Below are 13,674 nucleotides of genomic sequence, written 5' to 3'. Positions count from 1 at the left end.
CGCTTTATTAATTTATACTCTAATCTAGAAAGTTCAGTGTCGTTCAATTACTTACTACAGTATCAATAAAATATTGATCGTCATTAATATCTTACCTTGAAGGTATTCTATCCTTTCCTATTTACCGAAGAATCAATTCAAGTCAAAGTAACATTTATCAAACTAGTATGACATCGATATTTCAAGAATCTCCAGAGACACCTCCGCCTACCTGAAGTGTAGAACTGGAAATTGGAAACCATAACTCAACAAGTATTAGGGGAAGGAAAACTGCACGCCATCTGTAGACCTTATCTATGCCTATAAATATCATACGGAACCCCGGACCGAAGGAGTACGAATTATAGCTCCGAAAGTACTTTCAGTCGCTGTGTTATGGGTAATTCATGCACCCTCGGTCCCTAATTTTACGGAATTTTTGTAATTATTTCTCAAAATTCGTGACTTCCATCAGTAAAGTAGATTTAGTTACAATTATAATAGATTTATGGATGTAAAGTGACTAATTTGGTTTTGAAGTTTATCGAGACTTGAAGTCAAAACAATAACACAATTTGCATATTATTTAAACGATTATAAACTGTAGAATCCAAAGATATCTATCAATATAAATGCAGCAAAGCTTTTGATATGATTTTGTCACGAGATGACCCTTTCCTACCGATGTTATCACTATTTATCCCAACAAAAGAAAATATTTCCGGGTAGCTGTTGACGGCAAAAAATAGCGGATACAATAGCCGTCTTTTTATATATGAATAAAAATTACAATTGCTTTCGTAACAAATACATGTAGGTATTAAAGATAGTGACATTAATCTCATTATGAACAGGATGTAGTTGACATGTATTTTTCCTTTCTCTTCGACTTTATGACGCGACAGAATGGTCTGAGCTCAACTCTAAAAAATTGCAGGAGGGTGAGTTGATTGATATCAAAAATAAAAAAAAGCAAAGAAAAGAAAATATCAAAGAATTGAATGCAGTCACGTTTTCATTTGAGGGGTCGATGATTGAATTGTGAATATTTATAATGTTTTGATTTAACATTTTAATTTAGATGAAAGGCGTTAAAGTAATTGTTCGAAAGTAATATTGTTTATTCAATTGAAAAGTGTTATATTATAAATTACCTTTTCACCTAAAGACGATTCTGTTTATTAGCTTTATATAATTGCTCTTCAAAATATTACCGAAACTGACAAGGGGTCATGTCTATTTTCTGACAAGAGCCATCATCTAACACCTGGTGTGAAATGCAATCAAGTTTAATTATTATGGGTATTAATAACAAGGGCGTACAAGGGACCGGTTGCTATGGTAACACCCCATGCTATGACGCAGGCTGCGAATCTACCACACAAACGTTGGATATTTATGAGGAAAGCTGATTAAGGCTTTAATTGGGGACTTTAAGTTGTTATCAAAATTTAGGCAAAACTTTAATTTTAACAGAGGGAATAACCGCTGCAGAAATATTTGTTTATGAATTGAATATAATTTAGTTCATTAATTTATGAATACTAAAAATATATGATAACAGACAGTCAGTCAGGCAATTTAAGTATTTGTGCTACCTCAACTGCTTTGACTTCTCACGAACGACAATTTTATGGGGCAGTAAAATTATTGACATCCAAGTATTTACGAATGATATTCATTCTGTATCCGAATACCTAAACGTTAGTTAATTTCCTTAAAATATCGGGTAAAATAAAACAAGTACATAGAAATGTAATAATAATTTAATATACTTTTACGGGCCATCAAAATATACAAATAAAAAACCATTAAATGAGTCTACAAATCGGAATTCAGTACAAAAATCTACAAATGTGAGTTTTCATGTAAAGTCCTGTTTTAAATTTATTAAACTACATGCAATATATAGGTAAGAGTTAAAAATTGTATAAGGATATCAAATATTTCAAATTATGTACAAAATTATAAACAATCAAAATTATACTATATCACAGACACTAGAGAAAGATGAATTCTATTTTTACTACTTTACGTTATATGGCAGTCTATTAGAAACACGTTCACATACTACAACCCTTACGGTACAACCAGCTTCGACACCGCTTTTTAAATTTAATTTAAATATAGTATATTAATCATAAAGACAAATAAGACTAGATTTTTTTATAATTGTTTCATTAAATTTTGTAAGATCATATTTCAAAGCAAACTTTAATTTACGTAGCGGTGTGACAATCCCCTATTCTAAAAGTTTGACAACCTTTTTTACATTGTATATGTACATTCTTAAAGTTAGTATTGCTTTTATTACTGTCTAATGATATCTTTCGAAAATAAATTACACTAACTGCGATAAGTATGACCTGAACAACCTGACGCGCCAGAGTTACTGGCGAATGCATGCATTTCTCTATACGGTGATTCTCTGTAACAAAAAAAAAAAACAAATTGTAGATAAGTTTTTGTCGAAAAAGTTTTAAAGTACGAAACCGAATATTACCTTTCGTAGGGAGGAGGGGGAAGAATATCGCATAGATTCATTCTACAATTTTGCTCACTTCGCCTCCCTTGGCTGGAATGTTTCGATTCTTGAGTCATTTGCCTAAATGTATTTTCTCGAGCCAACCATTGCCATTGCGGATAGTCATATTCAACATCTGCGATAGCTGTCCATTCTTTATTTTCACCGTGATGACTAGACGACCGTGACTGAGCAGTTTTACAAGATGGACATTCGTCTAAGGACATGTCCTGCATATCGTCTGCGTCATTTCCACATTTCGTCATTTCACTGTAATCTTTCGTCAGTGTCGAACTACTACTTCGACAGCATGTCGAACATTCTTCATTTGAATATTGATTGCTATCAGCGAATGATCTTGCCATACTATTATCGTACGATTCGGGACTAACTGCACATTTTATACAAGAGTCCTCTGCATCCGTATGATCCTATAATATATTTTTTTATTAGATAAACCAAATCGCTTTACTATATATTGGTTTAAATTAAGAGGGCCAGCTTACTTGATAATTTAGTTCCGTATAAATGGCACTTGACGCGTATGGTTCTGGAGGATGTCGTCTATTATCTTCATGTGACATCATATTAATAGCGCTTGTATGTTGTGGAAGACTGTATTCAGCTTCCATAGCCATTGTACCTATTGTGTGTCCACCTAAAATATTTTTACCAACATTGTAATTTTGACACAGATAATAAACTAAGAATATTCTTTGTTTGTAGAATGTAAGCAGAGTCGTATATAGAGAAGTTATTTAAATGAATAAATGTTTCGTATGAATACTTACTGTGCAATAGACTTTGATGACAATTCAATATTTCTATTCGAGGTTCATTAGACCCTTCATATAAAGGTCTTTCTCGAAGCCACACTGCCTCTTTACCCAATAAACACTGAGTATTTGTAATTGGAGTACCTGACATAATATTTACGTTTAGATAATAAATATAAAAACATTTTTTAAATTTAAAAAATAATAGATATTTTAACTAACCTGCAGAATTATGACTCTTTCGTTGTTTCGATTGTTTTCGTCGAAAATAAACAATAGTAACCGAACCTAATATTATTATAGCTAACAAAAATAACATGAGCACGAGAAGCCAAGTTTCTTGGAACATCGACAATATCGCCTTATCTGTTGCAGGTTCCGTTCTGAAAAATGTACGTGTTTAATTTGATTCTGAATTCATTTTAAGAATTGAAGAAATAAATACTTTGACAAAACGATATCATATTATAGAGATATTTTTTTGTAACTAAGGGAATATAGCAACCAAGTCTGTGTTGATAAAAAAAAAGTATGTTAGATGTTCATATGTTTTGTTATAATATTTAAATACGTACTGTACGTAGTGTCGCTGCGTATGTGTTGGTAGCATGTGTATGTGAGCGGGCGTACTAAAAGGTCCGTGGCCGCGACGCGTAACTGCAGCAGCTCGAGCGCTATATCTACCACCCGCACGTAAAGAGCTAGCCGCTGCTGCCCTTGTGCGTGCTCCGAGTGACATTTGGCCTACCACTCGACCACTGTTACCCCCACCCACACGAACTTCAATCTGTATGGTAATAGCATAATAGTATATAATATTTTAATCATAAATTATCTCAAATATGAAACAAAGATTGAATTACAAAAAATTACCAAGTATCCAGAAAGTTCACCATTCCATGTATGTACAGGGGGAGGGTCCCAACGAATCCATGCTGATGTAGCATTAATTACTCCAGCTGATACATTCAGAGGTGGTGCAGAAGGAGCTTAAATAGAAAGAAACTTAGTAATAAGGCGTAAAATATATATTAAAACGTTATTTGTTAAATCTCGATATCTCACCATCTTCCTCCGTAAAACCGCTCCGCATATTGGACGGTTTTCCTAATAGCAATTTGTAAAATGGCATCAAAAATATATTGTATTGTGCATATGGTATCAACCCAGTTAACAGGTGACTTGATGAACCACTGTTATGGACGGTGGTCATCGAAAAATTATCATATTTAGTTAACTCCATAAAACTTTCTAAAGAATTATTTGATTGTTCGTAATTTTGTACATCTACGATAAACTGTCGATTAAGTGATGTTCCATTAAACCATATCTTTACTCCTTCTAAATATTCGTTGTAGTCTGTTAACACCTAAAAATAAATAATTTGTTGGCAATTTAATAAAATTATGGATACAACTATAATATTTTGTTTAATTTTCAATTTAAACTTACATCCCAAACAATTTTTAATGTTGTAGACGAAATTCCTTCCACTCGCCTCAAAGCTAAAACATCTTGTTGCAAATACCGACGTGCTTGAACTAATTCATACTGCGTCATCGGGGGATGATTCTGAGGTTTATTTAACTCTGGATATGGGGATGATGATTCAGAATTACCATTAAATGAGTTAGCTTCTCTTCTTAAAACCTAAAATTAATGATTATTAAATTGAAAGGCACTAACGAGCAATTTTACTGGTTTTATATTAAAAGTACCTGCAAAGTGGCTGTGTGTAAAGCACTGCCTGCTGCACTAACAGCTACACAAGTCAATCTACCAGCGTGTTGTGTGACCACGCGATCCAAATAAAGCGACCCAGTCCCATGTATTGAATTCGGAAATACTAATTCCTGTAAAAAATGTAAATTATTAATTTAAAATACGTATTTAATAGGAAATATACAACAGCTGACAGCTCACCTGAGATCCTTCCATTGTCCAAAATACAATCGGTTTCGGTGTTCCATCAGCCTCGCATGGAAATGATACAGATTCCCCTTCCCACGCCGTTTGGTCTGAAGGAACTCGCGTGAAATGGGGCAATGCTAAAAATCATAATGACCATGAATCATCAGTTTTGTATATACGCTAAAGTTAAAGGTCGACTTTTAGCCTCGTGACTTTGTAGCTACGTGAAATGACTAGGTTTGAACGCGCTTTTCGACCAAACCCGAAATAGATTCTTATATCGGCTTCTAACAATATACTTGTAGTCGATGCTGGGACGACCTTAATTTAGTCAAACAACAATCTTCGAAAATAATAGTAGTAGTATATATCGGTCTTTACCTATTTTCTCTTAAAAGCGAATAAAACGAGGCAGAATAAAACGCTAAACAACTATTTGTTGTGCATTCATTTATCTGTTATAAACAGGTATAGGTAGTATTTTGTAATAGTTTGGGCGTATAAGCTAAAAGATGCGTGAACGAAATTCACTTAGACTGTAAATTTTAAAAAAACTCTTTTGAAGCGATTAAAATGCTTACAAATTTTATGCAACAAATAAATAATTAAAATAAATGTATCACCGTCTCGAATATAATATATTTTTAGAATTGAAAAAAGTGAAATCATTAATGGGGTAGGAAATCGAAGCAGTGAAAATAAATGTTTTGAAATTTGACTTAGGTTATATAAATCTTAGCTTCTACCGAGCCAAACCTAGGAACAAAAAAACTTAGATCTAAAATAACTGAAAATTATAGAAAATAATTTTAAATGAATCAAGCTTTACTAACAATGAACTGTTAACGTTGCAGAAGCAACACTAAATCCAGCCTGACTTTCAGCTCGACAAGTATAAGTGCCGCCATCTGAAGCCATAACTCTGTCAATTCGTAAAGAACCTCGACGTATTATTGCATAAGGTGATAATAATCCTTTATCCCTTGACCATGTTACTGAAACATCAGATTCGGGTGTAGCCTGAAATTATATTAAAATTTAACAAAACATTCAACATTAAAGCCTATTTGCATACAGGAAATATTATAATAACTTACTTGGCAATGAAACTCAATGTTCTGACCAATTAGTGCCGTTATGTTATTGGGTTTCACTAGAAAATGCGGTCTGCGTAATACGAGTAAAGTTGCAGGACGCGATTGTCTTTCTCCGGCTACATTAGACGCAAGACATCTATAGACGCCACTATCTGATGGAAGACTTTCTAGAATCTTTAAATTACCACCGTCTATGATCGTTATTCTGAAAGTTGTTATTTATTCATTATAATGTTTTTCACAGGAAGCCAATAAGAAACTAATTACTAGTTTTATTTTTGTACCTTCCGTTTACTTCGACATCTAAACTGTGACCGTCTTTTGTCCAATGCACTGAAGGGTCTGGTATTCCTCTTGGAGAAGCACATTCAAGAAATGCCGGCTCGCCGCTAGGTACTTTAACGTCCCTAGGTTCGTTTCGAAAGTCTTCGCGAAGTACTGTAATATATTTTTATATGAATTCAACGTTTTCTATTTTAATGATAGTTGTACGTACATAATTGGCTAACGAGCTAAAAGTCATTAAAACTTCTACGTAGTATTCTGGACTATCACAGGGATTTTAAAGTGTTTTAAAGTGTCCCTTGGGTGCTTTTAGACGACGTGCACATTTTAGTGCAGTCTTAGTTCGCTCGCTTTTCTTGTGCGAATAATAAAATTCTAACTAAAAACTGCTGAACTTCGACTTAATACGAGAGATACTCAGAGGTAAAACAAATATCTAAAACATATATATTAAAATTACTATTAATATGAAAAGTTACATAAAGGAAATGATAATTAAATTTTCTTACTAGCGTTATCTTTATGATAGGAAATTTAATTTGCCAATATGAATTTAACACAAAAAAAGCTGTTACTGTTTATTATCTCTATAACATAATTACGCTTGAAAGAAGAAAAGTCATACCAGCAATAGTGAGTGTAGCGTTTTTGCTGACGGCCTCCCCAACTGTGTTGTGCGCAACGCACCAATACACGCCTTCATCGCTCTCTTTCTTGCTACGCATAACTCTATACACCGGAAAGGAAAAAAAAGCTACATACAAATGTAAAATAGCACAGAGTTTAAGCGTCAATAGCGCAATAGTTTACGGGCCGCCTAACGATGTAAAAGTCGCAGGATCGATCCTGACCCCTTTTGGGCTATTGTCGTACCCACTCCTAACACAAGTGATAAGTTTAAAAGGAGGGGTAAATATTAGTAATTTCTTAATTAATTTGAGGTATTGCTAATATTCTTTATAAAAGAAAAAAATAGAGTATTTTTCTTGGATACGTACTCTTTAAACGTTTACGATGTATGTAAATTTTATCGGGGTTTTAACCTGCCGTGGTTACAAGTGCAACATCGATATATGACGCAAAATAAAAAAAAGTCACGGTCGCAAAACGTAAATATGATATATTATTAAATTAAGGAAATGGTTAAGCAAGTAGTTCACCTGAAAATATAGACACGATACCCAATGACCAACATAATAACAAAATTTAGTATTTTCTTTAACTGTTAAAACTTTGCAGGCCATCGAATCAAAAAATCAAAAATTATTACATTTACTATATTTTATAATGTGTAATATCAATTATCATTGCTAAGCAAATGCCTTTCAAACTGTTCAAAGGTAAAACTTGACGTTGTTAGTATTGACGTATTTGAACTTATTTAATCCAAATGACGAGATGAATGATTTTGATGTTTATTCAATTCACCCTCATTTACTCTTCGAACCGGAACACGTCACTATTAATTGTATTGCATTGCCGTCGCAGTTTGATAGTAAAATTATTTATTATCTATTGAAACTGTCCTACAATATACGACTTATGATAACCATATACTGTAAAGGGAAATTATATATTGGTATCGAGTTGAATTTAACTCTTAATTTGATAAGCGATTTCACATCGTCTTGAATAAATTACGTCTACGGTAGCCATTCAAGAAGACTAGCCAACCACGTAAAAGATACTACAGTACCCAAGCGTCTAAGTATATGCGCAAACTCAGGTGCACTATTTTGTTGCTATCAGTATTAATAAAAAAATAAATATGTTAGCTCGTGACGTTAAGATCAGTAGTCGGAGCTCTAACGTTCCTATATAAATGTATAAAAACCAGAACTTTGAGTACATATCAACCAAATCAACCTATGTGTGTCGAATAAAGGTAAAGCAAACATTTATCCTTCAAATATTTGCTCTTGCGAGGAAAATCCGAGGCGCAATCCTGATTTTATATGTAAAAAGTAAACATTGAAGTCGCATTCGATTACAGAAACGAAATTCTATGGAGTCAATTACCATCAGTTCATGGAACAAACCCCATTTTTTATAATTTACATTTTGATGAACGAAGAAATGATATGAGTATAAGAACCAAGTATTTAAAAAGAATGCTTTAATAAACTCATCGTACATTCGTTGGAGATCATCTCTTCAGATCCTTTTCAATTAAAACGGACTAACTATTGTAATTCGAAACAAAGAGTGACAAAGAAAAATAAATAACAGGTATTATAATAGACGTGAGATTTTGTTCAATAAAGTCAAAATATACGAATTAAGAATCTCACCAATGTAGTCAGAGAGTTATAGCCGACTTTCGTACAAAAAATTAAAATATCACTTACCTAAGAAACAAGAGTCCATCTTCCAGTAAAACCCTGTGAGGGTGATCAGTAGGTGCGAGAGGAGATCCGTCTTTATACCACTGGATCGTTGGTTTGGGCTTCCCTTCAGCTACACACCGTAATGTAGCGGGTTCACTTCTCCCGACTATCGTGTCTGCAGGGTGTTCTTTTATCCTAGGCGCCCGACTTTGCGCTTTTTGGAAAATATGTTGATAATATAAACATAATATAGATAAAATTTTATTTAATCAATGTTTTAAAATAACAAAATTTATACGCTTATAATATCTCGTGCTATTTATATTTTTTAATTATTGTGCAATCACGTATTATAAATAAAGATCAAAATATTTTTATTATAAATGAATAAAATGTAAAATTAACGCTATATAAACCGATGAAATATTTTCCTATTATTAATGTAGACAATGTAACAAAAAACAACAATAATGTATAATTTAAATTAAATACTTATTCCAAAATTTCATTAAAAAATAATAATTAAAAAAAAAAGAAACATTTCAATGGTTAAGTAAAACAAAAAGTAATCTAAAGACACATCGCGACGTGGCATTGTTAATTTTATCGGTAAGTAATATTTTTTTTGTTTCAAAATAATTGGTTCGTGAAACACGAGTATGTTTTTTTTTTTACTAACCTTTTGTGACATGAAAAGTGAACAAAAGATGCAGAAGCAAAACGGACTTGAACTGGTTCCATGCACGTTTATCTGTTTTAATTACCCCCGCGACCATACTGACACTACTTATAATCACCACTTCGCACTTCACACATAGTCACTAAACATTACATACATTGACCTGAAACACAAAAAAAAAATTACAAACTGAAATCAATTAAAAAGTTTTTATTTATTGTATCTATATTGATAGTTTACGCGCACATCGCGATCTATTCAGAGTCCAAAGTGACACACCCACCCCGTCTCGCGTCCGAAAGGTTACTGCCCCCCCACTCTCGATGTCATTTCGCGCCGACTCAGTAACGCTTTCGCGAAGTTGAGCTTTATGGAGATCATCAGATAAGTGTGAGTAAACATGTTCTCGTTTTGTAAATTATGATTGAACAATTAAATTCGCTTTCCGCTTGATTATTAAAACTTATCGTAACATTTTAAATATCGAACATATCAACGTGTCTAATTACTTCTTCGGACATAGTGCAAATAAACATAATCGTAATATAGTTTTAATATCAATATGGTATCCTTATAAATGTTCCTATTTAAACATGAAATTTTGATACAATAATTAAATAATACATATATTTTTTTACTTTCAAAAAAAGAAAACCGATTTAAAATATATGTGCATAAATACGCTTTAAATAAAAACGTAAATTATGTCCAATACCAAAGCAATAAAAGAATCACTAAAACCGGTTCGTAAACCTAAAAGTGATATTCAATACATAAAATAAAATTTAATACATAAAAATTGAGAGTATCCTTCTTCTTGAATTCGATTGACATTATTTTTTCCATTTCTCTAATCCTCTTATAAATAGTTTTTCCATTACTCTAATCTCTCATATATGTAACTCTTAAACGTAATTATTCTTAAACGACATTTGCTATTCCAGCAAATCCAATATCAGATTTAGCTAAATGACACAAACTTCACAAAACGTCCAATACCTGCTGAAATCTTCACATCCCGACGTGACGTGTCAATTTTGATTAAAGAATGCAAGTCACGTAGTCAGCCAGTAATCTAACCGTTCTCTGATGGCTTTCTAGATTAGGAACTGCACATAAACATTTTATATTCGATGTTATTCTTAGTTTTCGTATGTTCTTGCCCAATGCATTTTAAAATCATTTATAAACATACTGACTTCATACATATCAAGCTTCACCTGTAAATTTAATTGTAGTTGGTGATTATTTATACACTGCTGGGTCTTTTTTCAAACGCCAAAATAATATTCAGAGAAAGAGGGAAATCGGTGTTTAACGAAACTCCCGCTAAAAAACTTTTATAAGTAATTTCTCGATTTTTCTGATTAGAATCTTTTCTCTCTCTTTCCGGTAAAATTTGTAATTGTAAACCAATAAGTGTGCGTGGTGCTAGAGTTGGCCTTCATATTACCAATCCGGTTGAGAGGAAATAATGTTAATGTTGCCTATTACCAAGATAACATATCAGATGTTAGACATCATATGCGACTACTGTGATGCTCTGTCACTTTTTTTTAAATGACTTAACTTATATTGAGAACGTACCCATTAGTAACAAAATAAATGTATCTAATTATTATACACCATTTATATTTCTCAGGCAATATCAAGCTGGATAGTTTGAGATAGTATTATAGTTATCATAAAGGAACAGCTTTTAAATGTCGCACAGTTGGATTAAGTTTTTTTTTTCGTAATGTGTTTATCTGGATACACATTTAGTAGACTTTCATTTTATACGAGCAGGTTTCCTCACGATATCCTTCGACGTTAGCATAAAAATTGAGTGGTACTTCCCCAAACTTATCCCGAATCTTTGGTTAAGATTGACGTTTTCTAATAATTTAATAATATTACTACTAGTCACGATTTACTGAATTTTATTGTGTTACTGGTATAATAGTTAATGTATAGATAAACTAATAATAATAAATGAGAGCAATAATGTCACTAGTATTTGCTGAAACCTCACATAGGTATCTTCTATCTTAACTGGGGGATGTGACAACTTTGCTGTTTGCCCATTCGAGTCACGCGTTCAGACACCTAAATGTTCCGTGGTGTCTGATCTAGATTAAGCAATGGACAAGCATTTTAAACAACACTTTTCGGTATCCACACTTTACTGAAAAACCCGTCTGACTAGTTCGACCACCAAACTATCTCGACTTTCATTACCAAATCACAAAGATTTTTCAATTTTTAATAATAATATAATATTACTAGCTGAACCTGCCTGCGGCTTTACCTGCGCCTATTACCTACCTTAATTTATAAAATACAAACTTCCAACCCCTTTTTACCTACCTGCCAAATTTCAATTTTGTAGGTGTTATATTTTCTGAGATTTCGTGATTAATCAGTGAGTGGTATTTCGATTTTATATATAGAACACAAAATGGACACCGATTTCAAAAATTTAATGTTCAGTTATTACTCATAGAGAATTTACGTACACTATCGAGCCGAAATAGAAAAGGTAGATAGAATGTGTGAATCTTAACTGAAACCCCGGCAAACACCGCCGGCCTCCTCTTCTTTAGAGTAAAGGCCAGGAGTTTATTCAACCAATTTCCTGTAATGCTTGTTAGTAAATACACATGTGGCAGGATTTTATCCGGCACATGCGAGTTTTCTCACGACGTTTTTCTTCGCCATTGAGTACGAGATGAATACATGAGAAAATCACAAATTATGCAATCTTCAGATAGGCTTGAATAACCACTGAGCAGTTTTGGCTCAAACTCATATAATATCTTCTTACCCATAGCGCCGGATTTAGAGGAGAACAATAGGAGCTCTAGCCCTGCGGCCTTCACAAGAAAGGGGCCTCCATATTATGATATTTTTTATAGATAAGAAAACTACATTACAAAATACTTTTTCAAGAGATTGTATAAATTTCTCATCGTTAATTTTTCATGTACAAAAATAATTAGGGGGCTCCACTTCTAATTAGCACCAAGCCGAGTTGAATTTAAATTGAAAGGCTTTACCATAAAACATACATAATATATCCTAGTATAAAATTTGCTACAAAAATCTCATTTGTCGTGGGTTGGGTTAGGGCGTGCGAATTGGTTTTCAGTAGCATGCGAGTCACGTTTGACAACCTGTTTTCCTGGCTTGTGTAAATTGGCACGATCATTAGCAAAAAATAATTAGCGTACAAATACTATGAGAAATAAAAATATATTATATTTAAATCGATTTTAATAAGCACGTAAATAAATTTCATTTTGTTTTAAAAATAGTGTACCTACTGCAAGGTAAATATTATTGCATAACTCGCGAATCTTAATTTCAATTAGTTTTTACGAGTCTACAAGATAATAATTTCATAGAGTAAATATTCCTTTAAATAAGTTTGTAGTGTCACTAGTTCTGAATCAAATAATCAATGTCCTTATATTTTGAATCTTATTGTAGAATTTTATTAACTTTCATAGGAAATAGAAACGCTATTTTCACTTAAACTATAAGTAACTATTAACACGTCCTTGTGCCTGGCTAACTCACTCTTTAACTCGGTTTACAACAATACAAAGTGTTTCTACTTGGCGGTAGAGTATGAGTGGGTGGTGGGTACCGAGGAGGACTTGTACAATTCCCTAAACAAGATTAAGAATACACATAATTCTTCTTTAACTATCCCAAGTTCATATATTTAGTCTTATCCTATCTTATCCATTTTGTTGCTAAAGTGAATCTCTCGTCGGACTCTGTAATTAACCTATCAGTTTGAGACAAAGGAGGCTTCCTTTATTAGCTCCATACTGTTGAAATATTCATGAATGTGTTCTGTACACTCCGAGTGAGATGAGGAAAATCATTCAATCAGCCGTAAAACAGGTTAATAGTCCTTTATGGACAAAAATCTACAGTAATTAATACGTTATAGTTGATTACATTTTAATATATTTATAATATTGAGTATTTTTAACATACATATATGCCTTAAATAAAAATAATTTACATTCATTATAATATTTATTTTTTTAGTCTGTGCTATTCAAGATTATAACCATCTCAAATAATACTTTGTAACTGCAAC

General features: G+C 32.7%; 1 protein-coding gene across 2 annotated transcripts; it reads right to left on the bottom strand.

Moving 5' to 3' along the window:
- Nucleotides 1–1,727: 1,727 nt before the first annotated feature.
- LOC113393021 (neogenin-like) lies at nucleotides 1,728–9,876 on the bottom strand. 2 transcript variants are annotated; one of them, XM_026629715.2, is made up of 18 exons: nucleotides 9,825–9,876; nucleotides 9,579–9,741; nucleotides 8,921–9,113; nucleotides 7,198–7,301; nucleotides 6,572–6,725; nucleotides 6,288–6,492; nucleotides 6,024–6,210; nucleotides 5,203–5,327; nucleotides 4,998–5,132; nucleotides 4,732–4,929; nucleotides 4,345–4,648; nucleotides 4,153–4,268; nucleotides 3,855–4,066; nucleotides 3,502–3,662; nucleotides 3,295–3,423; nucleotides 3,010–3,161; nucleotides 2,483–2,934; nucleotides 1,728–2,407 (listed from the first exon to the last, which is right to left on the bottom strand). In XM_026629715.2, exons 2-18 carry the CDS (start codon nucleotides 9,673–9,675, stop codon nucleotides 2,326–2,328), a joined length of 3,006 nt encoding a protein of 1,001 aa, XP_026485500.1. In that variant the 5' UTR covers nucleotides 9,676–9,741; nucleotides 9,825–9,876; the 3' UTR covers nucleotides 1,728–2,325. The 2 variants fall into 2 exon arrangements, with proteins under 2 accessions (XP_026485500.1, XP_064072604.1); XM_064216534.1 differs by having other exon boundaries at nucleotides 9,819–9,842.
- Nucleotides 9,877–13,674: the final 3,798 nt, after the last annotated feature.

This window comes from Vanessa tameamea, chromosome 12 (genome assembly GCF_037043105.1).
Source record: "Vanessa tameamea isolate UH-Manoa-2023 chromosome 12, ilVanTame1 primary haplotype, whole genome shotgun sequence".
In the NCBI taxonomy this organism is placed as follows: domain Eukaryota; kingdom Metazoa; phylum Arthropoda; class Insecta; order Lepidoptera; family Nymphalidae; genus Vanessa; species Vanessa tameamea.
Note: the sequence above shows the minus strand (reverse complement) of the source record. Positions and strands in the feature narration are given on the sequence as shown.

What these genes read in the sequence shown, in the direction of transcription:
- LOC113393021 (XM_026629715.2), bottom strand. Translation starts at nt 9,675, where the DNA reads ATGGTCGCGGGGGTAATTAAAACAGATAAACGTGCATGGAACCAGTTC. An exon ending in AAAGAGTCATAATTCTGCAG is followed by an intron (nt 3,424 to 3,501) that starts GTTAGTTAAAAT and finishes ATATTATGTCAG; the next exon opens with GTACTCCAATTACAAATACT. An exon ending in ATACGGAACTAAATTATCAA is followed by an intron (nt 2,935 to 3,009) that starts GTAAGCTGGCCC and finishes AATATATTATAG; the next exon opens with GATCATACGGATGCAGAGGA.